The 17,409-nt window shown below is 52.7% G+C and overlaps 10 protein-coding genes across 10 annotated transcripts; 4 read left to right on the forward strand and 6 right to left on the reverse strand.

Moving 5' to 3' along the window:
* Positions 1–467: 467 nt before the first annotated feature.
* On the reverse strand, positions 468–2,214 carry COCVIDRAFT_29706 (hypothetical protein; the record flags this gene model as incomplete). Its single annotated transcript, XM_014697527.1, has 2 exons — positions 468–1,842; positions 1,922–2,214. The coding sequence occupies 2 exons, from the start codon at positions 2,212–2,214 to the stop codon at positions 468–470; spliced, it is 1,668 nt and encodes a 555-aa protein (XP_014553013.1).
* A 704-nt stretch (positions 2,215–2,918) lies between these two features.
* On the reverse strand, positions 2,919–3,731 carry COCVIDRAFT_108837 (hypothetical protein; the record flags this gene model as incomplete). Its single annotated transcript, XM_014697528.1, has 2 exons — positions 2,919–3,164; positions 3,333–3,731. Coding segments are annotated over 2 exons (645 nt in total), but the record flags the coding sequence as incomplete, so codon positions are not given.
* A 1,098-nt stretch (positions 3,732–4,829) lies between these two features.
* COCVIDRAFT_68476 (hypothetical protein) lies at positions 4,830–5,063 on the reverse strand (the record flags this gene model as incomplete). The annotated part of the gene is made up of 1 exon (XM_014697529.1): positions 4,830–5,063. A coding segment is annotated over one exon (234 nt), but the record flags the coding sequence as incomplete, so codon positions are not given.
* A 1,344-nt stretch (positions 5,064–6,407) lies between these two features.
* COCVIDRAFT_108765 (hypothetical protein) lies at positions 6,408–6,880 on the forward strand (the record flags this gene model as incomplete). Its single annotated transcript, XM_014697530.1, has 2 exons — positions 6,408–6,697; positions 6,766–6,880. The coding sequence occupies 2 exons, from the start codon at positions 6,408–6,410 to the stop codon at positions 6,878–6,880; spliced, it is 405 nt and encodes a 134-aa protein (XP_014553016.1).
* Positions 6,881–7,224: 344 nt separating this feature from the next.
* Positions 7,225–8,508, reverse strand: COCVIDRAFT_19032 (hypothetical protein; the record flags this gene model as incomplete). The annotated part of the gene is made up of 1 exon (XM_014697507.1): positions 7,225–8,508. One exon carries the CDS (start codon positions 8,506–8,508, stop codon positions 7,225–7,227), a length of 1,284 nt encoding a protein of 427 aa, XP_014552993.1.
* Positions 8,509–8,901: 393 nt separating this feature from the next.
* Positions 8,902–9,081, forward strand: COCVIDRAFT_108780 (hypothetical protein; the record flags this gene model as incomplete). Its single annotated transcript, XM_014697531.1, has 1 exon — positions 8,902–9,081. One exon carries the CDS (start codon positions 8,902–8,904, stop codon positions 9,079–9,081), a length of 180 nt encoding a protein of 59 aa, XP_014553017.1.
* A 209-nt stretch (positions 9,082–9,290) lies between these two features.
* COCVIDRAFT_108822 (hypothetical protein) lies at positions 9,291–10,240 on the forward strand (the record flags this gene model as incomplete). The annotated part of the gene is made up of 4 exons (XM_014697532.1): positions 9,291–9,355; positions 9,408–9,579; positions 9,639–9,872; positions 9,920–10,240. 4 exons carry the CDS (start codon positions 9,291–9,293, stop codon positions 10,238–10,240), a joined length of 792 nt encoding a protein of 263 aa, XP_014553018.1.
* A 775-nt stretch (positions 10,241–11,015) lies between these two features.
* Positions 11,016–12,758, reverse strand: COCVIDRAFT_40906 (hypothetical protein; the record flags this gene model as incomplete). Its single annotated transcript, XM_014697533.1, has 1 exon — positions 11,016–12,758. One exon carries the CDS (start codon positions 12,756–12,758, stop codon positions 11,016–11,018), a length of 1,743 nt encoding a protein of 580 aa, XP_014553019.1.
* A 1,139-nt stretch (positions 12,759–13,897) lies between these two features.
* Positions 13,898–14,610, forward strand: COCVIDRAFT_29712 (hypothetical protein; the record flags this gene model as incomplete). The annotated part of the gene is made up of 3 exons (XM_014697534.1): positions 13,898–13,973; positions 14,053–14,358; positions 14,417–14,610. 3 exons carry the CDS (start codon positions 13,898–13,900, stop codon positions 14,608–14,610), a joined length of 576 nt encoding a protein of 191 aa, XP_014553020.1.
* A 543-nt stretch (positions 14,611–15,153) lies between these two features.
* Positions 15,154–16,701, reverse strand: COCVIDRAFT_108809 (hypothetical protein; the record flags this gene model as incomplete). Its single annotated transcript, XM_014697535.1, has 2 exons — positions 15,154–15,894; positions 16,114–16,701. The coding sequence occupies 2 exons, from the start codon at positions 16,699–16,701 to the stop codon at positions 15,154–15,156; spliced, it is 1,329 nt and encodes a 442-aa protein (XP_014553021.1).
* Between the last annotated feature and the right edge of the window lie 708 nt (positions 16,702–17,409).

A 17,409-nucleotide genomic window follows, 5' to 3' on the forward strand; every position in this document is an offset into this window, starting at 1 on the left:
CCCCCCCCCCTTTTTTTTTCCTTTAGGTTGTTCGTGAGGCAGCAAATCGGAAAGAAGGAAGGAGGAAGAAAGGTTACGAGTCAGTTGGTGTATCTCCCCGAGTGAGTCACCAAACAACCGGTATGGTCTAGACTCTGGCAAACGGTAGACGGTTAATAGCGGTCAACCAACGGAGAATGAAGGATCCATGTTGGACAGCGCGCCATCTACACATGCCGAGAAAGGAAAGCTTTGATTTTTTTTTGTTCCCCAAGGGCGTATATATCCGAGTTAACTGTCATCCATCTTTCCTCTTACACGCCTCGGTGCGGCAAGAGAAAACTGCGTGATTGAGATTCCCATTCCATCGTCATGACGCTGAGTGTCAAAGAAACATCATTGCCTCCCCCATTCTATAATACCCATGTGAACAAGGAAACATGTCTAAAACCATCTCACTTTCATGATATCATCTCTTCCAATCGCATTTACTTCCGTGACCCAATCCGTAACCCAGGCACCCCCTTCAGCCCCATCTTGCCCACCGTCGACTTCTCCAGCATCGGCGGCTCAGGGCACCCCATCGTATATGCATAATCATTCGCCAGCTTAACCAGCTCCGCCGTCGACAGCTGCAGCTTCTTGACAAACGTCTTGTTGTAGCCCAGAAAAGCCTGGTACGCTTTCGACTTGGACACTTCCTCCACGTCGACAAAGGCCCGCTCAATCTTCGGCTGGTGAGCAGCCAGTCGCGACACAATGTCGACAGGGTACGGCTGGATGGGCAGCGTCTTGTTGACGCGTGGGAAGAAGGATTCTTGCTCGAATAGGATGATGACTGCGCGTCCATCCTTGCCTGCACGCGCCGTGCGACCCACGCGGTGGACGTATTGTTCGGTGCTCGAAGGGAGCCCCACTTGGATTACGAGCCCAACATTGGGAAAGTCCATGCCGCGCCCAACCACGTCAGATGCAAATAGAATTCCACTTGACGCCTCCTTGAAGTCTTTGGTCGTCTTCGTTCGAGCGGGCTGCGACATGCGGCTGTGCAGCTCAAATAGCCGGAACTCAGGGAGTGCGTTGCGATACAGGTCGTAGAGCAGACCCACGCCGTTTGCCGTCGTGCCAAAGACAATAGCCTTGAAGTCCGTAGGGTTCTGGTTGTATTCTTCCTCGATCAATGCGGACAGTGCAGGAAACGTTTGACCAACGGTAGGAACAGTAATGAAAAATTGTGGCACCCGCTCATGCGTGGGCACTTCATTGGGATCCACTGTCGAGAGATGCGTGTAGCCGGGGAATAAGACAATCTTTGCAATATCGAGCACTTCTTTGGGCAGCGTTGCAGAAAAGCACATACCCTGCCAGCCGTCATTCTTTGGTGGGATGCGTCTCAGGATCTTCTTGACTGCAGGTGCAAAGCCAGCATCCAGCATCTGATCGGCTTCGTCTAGCACCACCGTCTTCAAGTGCGAAAACTTGTCGCGAACTTCCTCTTCACCCAGAATATCGTCCAGTCTTCCGGGTGTTGCTACCAGAACAGTAGGGTTGCCGTTCATGAAAGCCTTGAGATTCGACGCACGCGAGGTACCGCCAAACGCAGTGTGACACTCCATCTTCTGTGGCAGACATGCCGTCACACCGTTGCACTCCTTGGCAATCTGCAGAGCCAGTTCGCGCGTGGGGCAGATGACGAGGATAGCGACCTTGCCTCTTGGGGGCATGTTGCCAGCCAGGAGGTTCTGAATTGCGGGAAGTAGGAAAGCCACCGTCTTGCCTGTACCCGTCTTTGCCTGGACAACACAGTCGGATGATAGTGAGGGAAGCTCTGTTAGAACCTTTTGCTGAACCGGGGACATGTATCTGTCGTCGTTAGTTGAGCCTCCAATGCCAACACGCAAAGTGAGGAGCAATATCCCGCTTCATCACGTATCCTGCTTACTGGAATCCCATCTTGTCCAAACCGTCAAGCAATCCTGGGTGTAGCCTATCCTTCAACTCGGAAAACGGCTTTGGGGCCGCATCGCCTGCCGCCGTGCTGTACATTTGTCGCACATCGACGCTCGTGTCGGGAGTTGGCTGCGTGTTTTCCATCTTCGGGCGTTTGGGCTGCTGCGACATTGTCGAGCGAGGCGTTGACGTCCCGGGTGTTGCTGCACCTCCATTTGTACGATCTCCGCCACCGCCTCCTCCTCCTCTGCCGCGAGGCCACTTGCGCTTTGGTGGTGGAGGCATCGTTGATAGTTGTGTTGCTTGAGTGTGATGTCTGTTGTGGAAGCTAAGGGGGGCTGTTGAAAAGCAGCCGAGTTTTGTATGAGTTACTAGGGACGAGCGCGAGGGAACAAGGCGAGCAAGAGCGATCGAGCGCAATGGACGAGATACTAAAACTTGTTCTATTATCTTCATTCGTACATACACATGAAGTCCTCCGCAAGAGACTCGGCAAAGTACAGAAACTGTGGTTGTTGTGAAAAAGGGGAATTTGCTGGAAAGCGGTCCAGCACAGTGTTTGTGAAACGACCAAAAAAAAGTTCAGTGCACGACGTCAGTCTGTGCTTCAACCGCGTCGGAGCTGAGTCAGCTCGTTGCCCTGCACTTTACCATTGTCAGCACTCGTAATCCATCATCATTACTATTACCACTTCAACTATATTATCAAGAAAATCTTGTAGCATCTGAATTTTGTTGAGAATAATACCAAATAGCAAGAGTAGAGCACAAATGCCGCATATGCTCTATACTATGGTCAGGCCAAATAGGGACAATTGACCAAGAAATGTAGGAGTATTAAAGAGTGACGCACCCTGGAGTTATGTCTTCCTTTTCTTTGCAGCAGAGGGTGAGATTTCTTTATTTTCGTTTTACACCTGGGTACATACGCGCCGACTATTTGCATATCCAATCGCTTTTTTAACTACATTGGCATCCCCCTTCTCCCATCATCGACCCCACTCAATATATTGACTAGAATTCTCGATCCAGTTTCTGTGCGGCCGCTGGTAATGCTCGTGCCAAGCGAACGCACCAGTCAAACGATCGTACATGTCAACATACTCTGTTGTTTCCATGTACATCCACCCAACCTCTTCAGAAACATCATCCGTCTCGCCGCCCTCCCAATCCCTACTAATATGCATGTGAGGGACGTCTACTTCTTCTTCTAGCTCCCAGTCCGTAGTAAGAATCTTCATCGCTGGGTCTCTTGCTTCAGGTTCTTCAGGCCATTTCTCTACCGAGTGCAAGCAGTCTTCATCTACGAAGATGCAGTACTTCCATCGAGGCGGCACAAGACTTGCAGGATGCGTTGTGCCGGGCACATTTTGTGCGTCATTGCCGAGTAATTTTTCACGAACCTGCGCGAGTCCGCCCAGTTCCTCCAGGCACTCGCCGCGAAGCTGTTGGGGTAAGTCATTGGCTACCCACGCACGAAATGCGCGGCGTGCGGTGTACGAATCTGCGCTACAAAGTGTTGCTCCATCTTCAATAATTGTAATCTCGTGGTGCGGGAGCAGGTCTAGTTCATCATCCACTTGTAAGCTATATTCGACTCTGGTACGAAGGATTTCGAGGAACTGTGCCCATAGCTCATCATTGGAAGGACCATAGGCTGTGCGGACGATGACGAAACTCCATTTGCTGTCTGGTTGTAAGTATGGGTTTGCGAGACTGGTTTCGGTGGCATGGTGCCGTTTGTGGTCTCTGGGCGTTCGTTTTAAACCCCACTCTCTCATTTGTCTGATGATTTCAGCAGTCTAGGGAGAGTCGTCTGCTGACATGGTGTGTTGATACCCCACAGGAGATGTGCGAAACGGTGGCTTGAAGTTGAGTAGAACAGGACTTTGATACTTAGCACACGATGGAAGGATAAGACTTGAACGATTGATGCGTGGGAAACAATGCGAACTTGTTGGATAGACAAACGCCGCATTGGTATTGGTCGGATAAGCCTTGATGTGGCGACGATCAACAGCTCCTAATATAATGAGCAGGTATGCAGCAAAGCAGAAAATTAGATCACACTTGACCATATTCGATAAAGCTTGGGCAAGCAAGGGTCCTTGATCTGACGACCCGCAGGTGCATATCAACACTGTGCAAGCTGATATTTCGAGCACTTTGCGATTATAAAACGATTGTTGGGGTATATATGAACGAGATCAGTGGCAAACCCAATCCAACTGAACGCCTGTGCCTCCTTCATTGCAGATAGAAGCCAACAAGGCGAACCTAGCGGCTCCATAATCTTCGTAGCTAAAGGGCGAAGCAGGCTGCAGCTTCTAAACCCAAATTTCGCAGTCTGAGTAGTTGTGTGCCATTGTCCAGTTTGTGCTGCTGCTTTGGTTCATCTATGACGAGACCTTTGCATCAAGATACTCGCCGGTCGATCTGTCAGCAAGATATGTCACTTTTTAAAAGTTAACCCGAAAACGATGAATATCAGAAGTAATTTCCTTCCTGGATATGCAACGCATCTACCGGGAGTCATGACATCTTCAGAAGAAGTGTAGGCCGCTTGAATGACTATTCTCGCTGAGGTCAGGGAACTTTAAGATATTTCAGCAATAACGTCAGGAAATTCGTAACCGCACGCTGTACTTTGATTCTCGACAAGTTAAAAAAAACGGGCATGAGGCTATAGCCACGGAACCCATTGAGAATCCGACCAAGGCAGCGAAGTACTTTGCGACTCAGATGAATAAATTGAAACACATTAACAGTTCTGTTGGAGCAGAGCAGAATATTAAGAACAGTATTAAATTCAAGCACAACACTCTTAACCAGCATATATCCCTTTCCACATATCCACACTCTGCATCACACCCTCCTGCAGAATAATTTCCTCAAAGCCCACAAACAATAGCCCCAAACTCATTCTTTGTCGCCTCCCACCACGCGGCCTCGACCGCACCAGGACCGCAGGTACTTGGTGTCGTGAACTTCCACTCAAGCAATCCGTTCTCGCCTCCGCACCAGGCATCGGAAATGGGGCAGTCGCCCTGAAAGCTCTTCATGTTATCCCAGAGGCCGCCGCACCAGCCGGGAATGCCGTAGACGTTGTCGGCAGTTACTCGCCATTTGTGTACCCAACCGCCTTCGTAGCCGCAGGTGGCGGAGAGGGCGGTGGCAGGAAGGATGATGGTGAGGCCGAGGGTTGTGAACTTCATTTTGGGGGATGAAGCGATGGATTCGATTCAGTAATGTAATTCGTAAATTGGTTTGGTTTTGATGAGCAGAAGAGTATGAGGAAGGAATTGATGGTAAGATGTGTTGGTGATTCCATCTGCTCGATGGCAACTTGAGTTTATATACACACAGCCAAGATCATTGAGCTGTTCATGACCGCGAACAAGTCCTCTAGTAACACTATGCAATCAACTACACGGGAAGTATATCCCTTGGCTTTCCGGCAGTGCTTCACGATCCCCTCCAATTACCAACCTATACTCAAGGCAAAAGTTGCTGAGTACCTCCCCATCCGGAAACTCCAATCGCAACTCACCAACCCGCCTCACGCTTCCCCAAGCCACGCACCGCAACCCAACTCCACCCCTCGACATCACCGAAGATCAATTCCCCCATCTCCTCCTCTTGGCACCTCATCACCTTTCTTTAGCAACAACCCCCCAACGACCCTGCATACATTTTCCCCCCTACCCACAAAAGCACCGATCTACCCTCCGCCATTCCACCGTGCACCAAACTCCTCAAATGCGATTCGCCCACGCACCGCCCGCCTTAAATCCAAGAAAAACCCCCAAGACCCCAACCATGTTTGGGGTCCGAAAGCACGGTATCGATACCCATAGCGTCCGCTGCGGGTAAGGCGTTCCACCCGCGAGGGGGGGGGATACCAAGACAAAACCAGGCGTCCCAGCCCTGCGCTCCGCCTCGAAAATGCCCCACTGGGTATCGGGACGCCTGGGTTGATCTTTGCCTTTGCGAATGCAAACACAGATCTTTTTGAGAAAATGGAAATCGGACCTTTCGAGATTGCATAGGCTAACAGAGTTCTTCCCCGCCCCTCTAATGGGCTCCACTCACACTGTGGTTTTTATGATTGGGTGGCTCGGGACGTTGGGAAGGGGGAGGGTGAGGGTAGGCTCGGTGGAATGGAGTGTCTATCATTTTCTCTATGGGGTAGTACTTGAGAAGTCTCGGCGTTGGGGCCTGAAGGAAAGTGGAATCACCAACTCACCAAGAGAACTTTCGCTTGTTTTGTCCTGAAAGAGAAATGAATCAAGACCATCTTCTTCACTTAGGATAGTGATACCCTACACTTCCATCTTGGCCATATCTCTATAAATCCCCTTCAAAAAAAGTCCCAGTTCACTTCACCACTTTCATCAGTCTTTCCAAACTTCCAACCCCCAACATCCACATCCTACAACCTTTCTCCTCAATTGCTTCTCTACAACCACATCCCAAAAATGCACTTCACCACCCCCCTATCCCTCTCCCTTCTCCTCCCCCTCCTCTCAACCACCGCCTCAGCCGCAAGCTGCACCATCGACGGCAGCGCTGCAGCCTACCACTGGGAAGTCCGCGCCAGCGGCGTCTACGGCATCCCCGGGTGGTGCGGCGGCCTGTGGGACAACCTCAACAGATGGGGCGGACTGTGCAATCCTTCTTATCCATATTGTAATGGGCAGGACGGCGAGATGGTGTGGAGGTTTACGACGAGTGTGGGGTGTATGAGGGGGCATGTTGAGTCGGTTTGGTAAGTTTTTTGTTTTTGATGGGGGGGTTTTTTTGGGGGGGGGAGGACAGGCTAACGAGGAGAAATAGGTGGGAGGCGACTAAGAATGAGTTTGGGGCTATTACTTGTGTGGATGCGCCGGAGAAGAAGAGGGAGGTGCTGGATGCACCAGAAAAGATGAAGAGGGAGGAGTTTAAGGCTTGAGCTAGAGGTGATTTATGGGGATGGTGCTAAAGGGGTGGGCTGAAGTGTGAGTGAAGGAGTCTTAGGCATGTGAGGATTGTTGTGATCATTTCTAGCAGTGCAATATAATTCGCTGTTTCAACTTAGTAAAGTGGACACCAACAATAGATTGAGCTCTCAGAGATGTTCACTGACGTTATTGTTGATACCACTTTCATAACAAGACAACTAGCATCCGACATTCTCACTCTTGAAAAAAACGTTGCACTCGCATTGGGTTCTACCAAAACAATATTACACACACACACACAAAACAGCCCAACACAAGCACATTTCGTCCATCCATCCACCTCAACACTTGGGTATCAAATTTCACAACTCTGCATCCGCGGCATATCAATCAACCAGACCAACCCCCAAATCCTCGCTCTCGCCTCCGTCAACGTAGTCCAAAGCGAGTAATTAACCGCATATCTCGTGAATCTAGGATTCGCCACCCACGTCAACAACGCAGACGTCCGCGTCGGAATACGCACGCGATGCCGTGTATCAGGCGTTGGTATGGCTTCCGGGTCCTCAGCCAACGAGCGACGCTGCAGCTCCTCCGCCCTTATACCCTCTTCATCCGCCATTGCCCACCAAAAGAGCTTGCTAATCGGTTCTTCGCCTTGTAACAGCGCAGTGTTAAAATTGTCTTGATTAGGTATTGACTGCTGCAGAAACTTAAGGTATGATTTCAGTGCCCTTACAACATCGTTGGACCGACAATCAGGAGTTTGCTTGCTGTCTCTCCAGATACGCGAAGTGTGGTAGGGATGGCCCACTTCGCGGACGTTGCCTAGGTCAGCGAGGAGCCAGTCTGAGGGGCTTTGGAGGAATATGTTGGTGGGCTTGACATCGTCGTGGCAGTAGCCTGCGTTGTGGACAGCGGCTAGGATGGAGAGGAAGCGGTTGAATGCGGGGCGGTAGAGGACATCGACGGTGCGGTAGGATTTGATGCTTGGGTCGGTGGAGAGCTTCTGGGCGAGTGTGAGAAGGTCACCGCCTTCTGCTAGAGGGGTGACTAGGTGCCATTCTTCTGGACTTCCGGGCGAGTTGGATGCTATGAAGTGGGCCTTGACGGGGAGGAAGCCTTTGTATCTTGGCTTTGCATTTCCATCATCGTCAGTTCCATTGGCAGCAGTCGAAGTAGAGCCTCCAAAGTAGAGAGTCGCGGGTATTTCTGTTGGCCATCTATCGATTGGATAGCTAGGAGGAGCACAGTTTCGGAAAGGACTTCGTACTGTGTCAAAGGTCTTAATTACAGAGTCCTTGTAGACATACACACGTCCCTCCCAGCCGTTTCCCATAAGCTTCCAATGCTTGCGGTTGTCTAAGAGATTGGCTATGAATTGTGGATCTTCATTTTCCGGTCCCCATGAGTACATGTGCCGATTGTGGATGCGTAGGTTGAAGTTGGTCGCGACGGATTTCGCTCTTAGGTCGAACTTGGTCGGGACGTATTTCGCTCGTAGAGCTTCTCGGCTGACTAGGGAATAGTGTTGCTGGTAGAGAAGTGCAGCGATAAAGAATATAATGAGTAAACGGTGGCGAACACGGTAAAATGCTCGCACTCTTGGGGATGTTAAGCTGAGAAGAAGATGCCCCATAGACACTGATGTAAGAGGGAGTTATAGAGACTGGAACGGTAAGGCGTGGGTGAAGAGTTGTAACCGTAACGCTCGAGGAAGCAGGGGAAAGTGAAACTTCTGAATGTTTGCTTGGGTAGTTACTGCCTGTTTGCTCAAGTTGGGAGATACAAGTCCGTAATATGATATACTGACCCAAATTGACCACTTGTTGGAAAAGAAGTGGCTATTGTGAGCCTATACAGCATGCTAGAATCCATAAATTTACCCAAAGATATTGATTTGGTTCAGGGTATTGCGCTTGTGACGTGGGTGATTAGGTGTGAGCCACTTGATGATAGTAAGACTTGGCTTCAGGAAACAAGGAAGTAGAGAGTTGGGTCGGCTCAGCCACAACATAGCCGGCTCGCCTTGATGTTCTGCCACGATGAGAGGTCAGTGATACTGCGCCAGCGGGCCTTATCGACTGAGGTCCACCACGATGCTAACAAGGCACCATGTATATGTACAAAGTGTCATGTCTTGATTCGAACCAATCAAGCAGTGCGCAATTTGCTCGACACGGATGGCAAATGCCGTCCGCGAGCCCTCTAAGAGCCTCGCGCATGCACTATACAAGCTGGCGGCATTAAAGTGCCGTGGTGTCGTGAACAGAGGAGCCGGGGTGACGTCAAGGATACGCTGTCTCGCGTCCCCGCAGCCGTCCAACCCCCGGGCGACCCACGCGATCAACTCTCAGGGTCCCGCATTCCCGTGCAAGCCTCGCCGTCTGATCCCACATCCTTGCACCACAAATCATAGCCATGACTACCGAAGCTCGTTCTGCGCAGAATCGGACGCAGCTGATTGCCCATTTTGACGATTACAAGTAATACTGACGCAGCCAATGAATATATTCAGCAGAACTAACGCTGAGTCAGAACACGCGATGCGCAAAGCGACGGGTGGACCAAACTCTGGGAAAAAGACGAAGCGCACCTGTGGGATCGCGGTAGACCTTCTCCTGCATTACAGTCGTTCCTAGAGACGCATCCGTACCGTGAGACGCTGTTCCGAGAGGGGGAGAAGCGACCACTCAAGGCTTTTGTTCCTGTATGTAAAATACCCTCGACAGGGCCAATTGTTTCAAGCAAAGTGACTCAATTCCATAGGGCTGTGGTAAAGGCCACGATGTCGCTCTGCTAGCACGCTACGGCTATCAAGTATGGGGCCTGGAAGTCTCGCAAACAGCCGTTGATACGGCGAAGGAAAACATCAAGACGCAGCTCAACAGCTCTACTAACCATGGTACTACGGATGTGGTTCTCGGTGACTTTTTCCAAAAGGGGTACGAGGACCAGTTTGGGCCGGATTTTCAGGGTTTCGATCTCATCTATGACTACACGGTAGGTCGCGTGATGAGGATTGTGAAGACGTGGGCTGATGATGCTAGTTTCTCTGTGCTTTGCTGCCGGAGATGCGCAAGGACTGGGCTGAGCGGATCAAGAGTCTTCTGGCGCCGACGGGTGTGCTCGTGTGTCTCGAGTTTCCCATGTGGAAGCCGCTCAAGGCACCGGGTCCGCCGTGGGGTCTGAATGGCGTGCACTGGAATCTGCTGGCTGATGGTGGAGATGGCACGGTTGGTGAGTCTGGAAAGCTTGTTAGTGGTGGGAAAGACCAGGGCAGCTTTGAAAGAGTCGTGTACTGGAGCCCGCCTGAGTCGTTTGAGCAGAGTCGTGGTGAGGACATGATTAGTGTGTGGAAGCTGAAGTAGTAGGTTGTATATGTATCGAGTTGTTGGATATATGTGCGTACTTGCAGGAAAAGTTTACAAGTGGTGGATTTTACTACACCAGAGAAGTCTTACGTAGATTCGTAGAATATCTAGAACCGCAAAAATAGTCACTGTGGTGAACACAGCAGCATATCTGGGCAACTCCTACCAACAACACTATGCTCCACCGCAAAAAAGAATGGTCACTACGAGGGTCGAACTCGCGACCTTGGCGTTAACTGAAGGCCCTCTCCAGGAACATAGTCTCTGGCGATGGATTATTAGCACCACGCTCTAACCAACTGAGCTAAGCGACCTTTTGACCTTCAGGAGAAGGAGCGGGTGTGGAAGCTGCCTGCTCGAAACAAGCTGGAGGCTGAACACCGCGCTGTTGGTTGTTGTTGATGGAAGTTTTGAAAATTAGAAAAAATATATTCCAGAAGAATTTGCACGCCGGTGAGATTGGACTGGTGGGGCTTGAGAACTGATGTAAAGGTGGGGGGGTCACACCACATAGTCGGAACCAAACATGGGTCAAGTGGGTGTGGGTGCAAAAGGACCCCACCATCGGCAGATGCAACAGCCGCAAGGGGTTAGTCCAGTTCGTGTTGAGAGATACTCGTAGGTCCAACATTTCACCTTGTATCTGGCCAACCAAGACACGCTTTGAGAGTGGTTAGTGAGCCAAATCAACATCAGACACGCACGTCTTCACGGAAACGTCGAGACCAATGTTCATCCAAAAAAATGTAGTCGAATTAAAATCGTGTACCAATCAAAACGCCTCCCCAGCGAGGTCTTCAGCAAGACCTTCCAACTCTTCTTGTCTAAACGGAACCCACAGCCGCTCTGTGCCCATGCCATCTTTCCGGCTCTCAATCATCTGATGATCGTGAAACTCCTTGAGCAAGGTTCTAAAACTAACTTCACTGGTGCATACAAAGGCCTCGACAGCCTTGTGGTATAGGACGCGGTACTCCACGCCTTGGGTTGATTCTGGCAGAGCGTTCTTTGCTTGTGCGCCCTTCAACTTTGGCGTGGCAGTGACGTCGTCGTCTTCGTCTAGGTCCATGCCTTCCATCATAGATAGAGCAAGTTGCTCCATGACCAAGATGCGGAACAGTTCCCGCGCTTGTTCCGGCAGGGAGCGCAAGACGAAGCCCACACCGTCTCTGCCGCCCACTCGCCTGCCGCTGCGTCCAAGAAGCTCGTTGACAGTCTCGACAGTGTCCATCTCGGCGTCGTAGGACGCAAAGGTAGTCGCATCGTGAAACAAAAACTTGTATTGTGTTTTGAGACCAACATCCCACAGCAGAGGAAAGTTTGGTGTGTCTGCTGTACATATGAGATTAATAGAGGGGTGACTGGCTAGTCGGGCGAGCATGGACGGCAGCGGGGTTTTCCGGAGGTAGGGCGAGTCGATAGAGTTCAAGACGACGGGTACTGGATGCGATGGTGGATTGCTGGTCAGGTGCTCCAAGATGAAATCGAGCAGCACCGTGGGCTGGTTAGGCAGCTTCAAGTTCGCCGGCACAACAGCCGATGCGACCGTCGTCAGGAGTTCCTTGATTGTAGTACCGGCGACATAACCGTTTATGACTACAATCTTTGGCGTCTTCTTTGCTCCCTCATAAGGCGCGCGGTCGAGGAGGGAGTGGTAGAGATGGGCTGTGAAGCGTTCTGTAATGATGCGCTTCGAGCCATAGCCGTAGAGACAGATGTTGAAACCCTGTTCGAGTTCGAATATCCACTGGTCGTATGCGCGGCCATGCAGTTCCAGCAAAAAGTCTATTTCAGACTGGTGAGGGTCTTGGTATGCTTGTATTGACTGAAAGTACTCATCGTGGCTAAGGAGACTCTGTGTGGATAGTGTGTTGTTGGATGTCTTTGTGCCTGCAGGGCGGTTCTGCCAAAAGTACTCCTCGTGTGGAGGTAGTTCGGTCGGCGGAGTAGGCGAGCGTTGCTTTCGTGGTCGGCCTACTTTGCCAGATCCCTTTGGTCGACCCCTTCCACGCTTCGAGGGAGTCTCGGGCACAGGGGCTTCTTCTAGGGGTGCGTCCTCGGTGGACGGTTCTACCTCGTCGGCAGGCTCGTCGAGAATTTGTTGGGCGAGTTCATCCTCTTCGTCAAGGACATCCTCGTCACTGTCTATTCCATTCACTGTCCGCTCGAGCATGCGCCTGTTGCTCTTCCGACGTGCACTTCGGTCGGCATTGCGGACGAGGGTTGGAGTGCCGTCTGGGGAATCACGTTTGGCAGATTTTGTCGGAGTTTCAAAGACAAGTTTCCTGGCGGATTTTGGGGTGGCAGCGACTGCATTGGGGAAGCCGGACTTTTTCAAGATGGATCGAGGGGTGCCATGCTCGGCCAGGTATGTCCTCCCCTTTCTCGAGGGCGTATGGGCTTCGGGGGGATCCTGGTTGTCTGGCACATGGTCGGCTATGCGGGCGCGCAGTTTTTGCGGGGTGCCGTCGTCATTCTCGTCGTCGTCGTCGCGTCTTCTCTTTGTGCCAACCATGTCTGGGGTGTGGTGAAATGGGTTGGCGAGATGGGTTGATGGTGACGCGACTTAGGCGACAGTGATGCTTGGCGCGCGGCGGAGGCTCAAACGCCTCGCAGTGTGCGGGGACCAGAGCAAGAGGGCGCGAGCATCATGTGCCACGGGCGAGGACGGGGTATCCATCACGGCGGATGTTACCCCTTGGTTGGGAGCAGCTGGCCAATGCAGTCGAGGCAGCCATCTGATGTCCACCAGGGAGGGTGCAGATTGCGCGTGTGGCCGCACACGGCGTGCTTAGTCGGATGCAAGCGTACTCCTGGCAGGGCTGCAGACAGACGACCGACATGTGACGATGGCGTGGTGCAGTTGCTGCCATGGCCAGGGCCGACGTCACGGGACGGGCGGTGCATTCATCGCCATGCACACTGCCTGTGTGTGTTTGTACTCTACATATGCATGTAACGGGGAGAGAGGGAAACCGTTGGCCAGAGCTGCATGCAAGTTATCCAAGCATGCTGCCACTGGGCCGTCCAGACTCCACGCAACGTGTCCGGCGGGCCGTCTTCTGTAAGTAAGCAAGCGTCGGGGTGCAGTGTGAGTGTGCAGCAACCATGACGGGCTGATTCAGATGAGCGGGCAGATGACAGATCCCATGTGCAGCATTCAAGCACTTCTGTCTCGGCGTGCTACTTTGGTGTCGCGTCACGCAGCGGGCGAGACAGGAGACAAGAGGCTACAAATAGCTGGCCAGGCGGCTGTGTAGTGCAGTGCAGTGCTGGGCTGGGCTGCAGACGATCCGTCCATACATAGGCGTGCTGATGATCTCACCCACGGCGCTGCCCGCGCCTGTTCGTTTTCCGTCGTCTTCATCCGCGACTGCCCCGCACAAGCCCGAAACTTCACCTCCACACCTGTCCCAACCACGCCCTCGGCCACTCCACCACTCTCGACTCCCACGACGCCGCCGCTCGACCCCAGACTCCCTCACTACTGCTCCTGCTGCTGCCACCATCCCCGCCCGCCTCGCATCCCCGCCTGCTGTCTCTCCCCCCGTCCGCTCCCTTCCCCCTGCGACTCGCCCCCAACCAAACGCCGTGTGGCGCTCTCCCGCGCTCCCTGTCTCCAGCTCGGCCTCCAAGCACTTTGCTACTGCCACCATGGAACAAAGACGGCGGCCAGAGTACAACCTCGACATCTTCGCGGATGCTGCCTTTGTCAAGGATGTCGTCAAGGGTAAGTCTTTTCCCTTGTTTGTTTTTTCTTCACCTTCTGGCCCGGTCTCTCCCGTGAGTGTGTCCTGACCGCCCGACAGCAATCCTGCACACGATTTTCTTTCACCGGTACTTTACCTCGATATCGCCCCTGACACGCGACCTGCTCGACCTGACGCTGCCCGCCATCGACGATGTCGACCTTGAGACGCTTATCGAGCAGAAGACGTTTGCGCTCGTGCGCTCCATAGACAGCACCCACCAGCCACGCGGACGAGGTCAGATTGTCGTCCAGTTCTTTGAGAAGAAGCGGAGAAAGACGTACTTTTTCGGAAAGGCAGACGAAGACGTTTGCTGGGAGCAGTGGACGCTTGACGTGACTCTCGCCCAGCCCCGGACCGAGACTGGTACGTAGCAGCCCAACCAACCCTCCAACTCCTGCCAACCCACTAATCCACGCCACAGATGCCCTCAAGGTCCGTCGCGCAATGACAAAGTCGCTGGAAAAGGCCGCGCACAAGATCATCGCCATCGTCAACCGCGACAAAGACCACATTCCTCCCATCACCACCACCGACGCCAACCCCTTTCCCTACCAGATTGTCGTCAACCCAAAGTCTGCTGAGAACGACTGGCGGCCCCGCATCGGTCTCTTCTAACCTCGAAACCATCTGGCGGTGAAAGAAAAAATCAAAGGAAACGCAACTGTATATATGTATTACCTTGCACCATTCCCGGGCAAGACCAGGTTCAACACGAGTAGGATGTAATATCTTGTCGTTCACTGCGACATAAAAGAGACGGAAAAAGCCCTCGATTCCACATACCGGCCGTACTAGAGATGGGCCGCGGCATTTTCTTTTTTGCGAAACCTCCATTTCCTTTCCCCCTTTCGCCGCCGCCGCCACCACTCCCAAAAGCTCCACTGTACAGTGTCCGCCATGTCGGGCAACCTTTCCCCCCTTAAGTAAACCTTGCGATCCACCTGTATCGGAAAGTCCCAAGAACATGAGCGTTTTGATTGTTTGTTACCTGTTTGCTGCTATAGCTACACAAGATACCCCAATTCCCCAAATGAAATTATATTTTTTATGAAATACTACAGCGAGGATGTGGTTACTCGAGTCTTCCGGTGCGTGAATCTTTGATAATAATGGTCGTATGTTGATATGCCAGCTACCCAAATACACCCAACTATCGCATCATTCATTCCGCTTCTCCGCCCACTCAACCCACCTCTTCACAACCTCATCCACCTTCTTGATCCCCTCCCTCGTCGCCTCGACCTCAAACCACTCCTTGTGGCTCTTCCCACACGCCTCACACTGCTTAATCACCCGCTGCTCCCCCAATTCCAAATGAATCATGCGCTCCACCCGATGTGCATGCGGTACCTTGCGCACTCCCGCTGCCGCCCCTTCACCCCCAGTTTGCAACTTACCATCAGCACCACCCGCTGATCCCCGCCCCTGATGCGACGGCTGCCTCGACCCCGCAGGCGATGGCGTCGCAGACGAAACATGCGGATAGTACCGCACAAGCGAAAGACTATACCCGCATTGTTTCGTCCACTCATTCATCCGCCGATGCACATTATTCGCCCTGCCTATCTTGAGTAGGATTGTATCTTTCCCTCCCTTCTCTCCCTTGTCCCCACCTTTCTCGCCCTTTTTCTCCTTCACAGAATACTGCCTCATGACATCCGACGTCCGTCTCCTCGACCCTTCTCCCCGTGGCGCCAGCAAATTACTGGCTGCGGATGCGGGCGCCGGGCCCGCGGCTTCGGGCGTGAGCCAGAAGATGTAGATGAAGCCTTCTTCGTCGTGGGGGGAGATGGGCTTGGAGAGTTCGGCTAGCAGGGTTGAGGCGAGTTTCGGGGGGACGGATGTGGGGATGTAGCGCAGGAGTGTGGCGGTTTCGGAGTCGGAGCTGGGGTTGTTGGACTTGTTGACGGGGCGCGAGGGCTTTTCAGAGAGCGGCTTGCGCGAGCTCGAGGGGCGCGAGTGTTGGCTGCTGCTTTTGCGGGATTGGCCTTGTACACGCGGTGGTTGTGGTGGTTGTGATTGCGGTTGTGGGATATCTTGCATGGGTGTTTCTGTTTGAGTCGGTTCTGCTGGCGGCGGCTGCTGCTCTGTCTTCTTCTTGTGCCGTGTGGGTTCTACAACCTCCTCATCTGCAGATCCACAGCACAGCGATGCCCAGAAGCCTAGCTTTTTCACTGCTGGTGGTACCGATTTCGATGGCCGGTCTCTTCGTTTCCTGTCTGCCATTACATCGCTGGGTACAGACATCAGAGGGCCCTGGACAGCATCCCACGTCGGTGGCCGGTTGATTCGCCTGGGTGGTCGAGACCCAGATCGTCTTCTATGGCCACTGCTCCTCCTCTTGCGTGGAGCGGCTTCGTTCTGCTCCTCAACATCCAGAACACCCAGCCGTTGCACCAGTGTATCAATGCTGGTCCTCTCTTTCAGCGGGTATAACTCGGTCGCTGGTCCCGTCGATTCTTTCGCTGCCAGCGTTTCCGCCTGGTCTTTGTGCTGCCAGCAGAAATACGCCGCTGCGCCAATCTCCTCCCCGCTATCATCTCCAGCTACAGACGTTACGGCGAGGACACCATCGCCTTCAGGCTCCTTCGCGTCGATAGGCCGTTTGCATGGTCGCCCGGATTGTGTAAGGCCTTTGCACGTGGTCGCCGGATTTCGCGAGTCTGAACGAGGAATGAGCGACTCCGGTGTCACTCCGGTAAACATGTTTGATGTAGAAATGCGGTTTCCGCAACTAGGAATGTTTTGGAACGTTGGAGAGTTGAATTGGGAACAAAAAGCTGTAGATTTCTAAAAGGTAGGGAGCTTCGACGCGTCCATCACGGCGCGTCCATAAATTCACAGCCACATCGTCTCAAGAAGCATCAAGGGCAGCGCATGGCTGTGAAATGTCAAGTGGAGCGTGTGTGACGACAGAGAGGCCCACTCTGTCATCCAAGATTGTCGTCAGCCAGCGCATTGTGAGCCAGCAGTCATAGCGTCCGTGTCGGCGCGTACCTACCAAGAAATGGCGGGACTAGGCCCGTTTGTGGCGGTACTTGTGGCGCAGCTTCACCAAAAGGGCAGAGGCAAGAAAGCGCACCGCCACAAACGTTCCAAAGCACCTCTCCACAAGACTTGTGCAAAGACACCCACGTGGCAAGAGAAGTAGTGACAGCATGTACACAAAGACGCGCTACTGTCGTTGCTGCTACTGCCAGCAACTGTCTCCATCTTCAACTTGGCCCAGAGCGCAAAAAGATATCCAACCTCAACAGCGAGAACCAACGAAAAAACAAAAAGATATCCAGAAACCGAGCACCAGGTCCAGAATCAAAAACAATGAAAAAGAAATATTGCATCGGCCGGGAATCGAACCCGGGGCTAGCCGAAACTGTTCTCGAGGAGAGATGGCAACGGCTAATTTTACCACTA

The sequence above is a fragment of the Bipolaris victoriae genome (genome assembly GCF_000527765.1).
Source record: "Bipolaris victoriae FI3 unplaced genomic scaffold scaffold_96, whole genome shotgun sequence".
Lineage (NCBI taxonomy): Eukaryota > Fungi > Ascomycota > Dothideomycetes > Pleosporales > Pleosporaceae > Bipolaris > Bipolaris victoriae.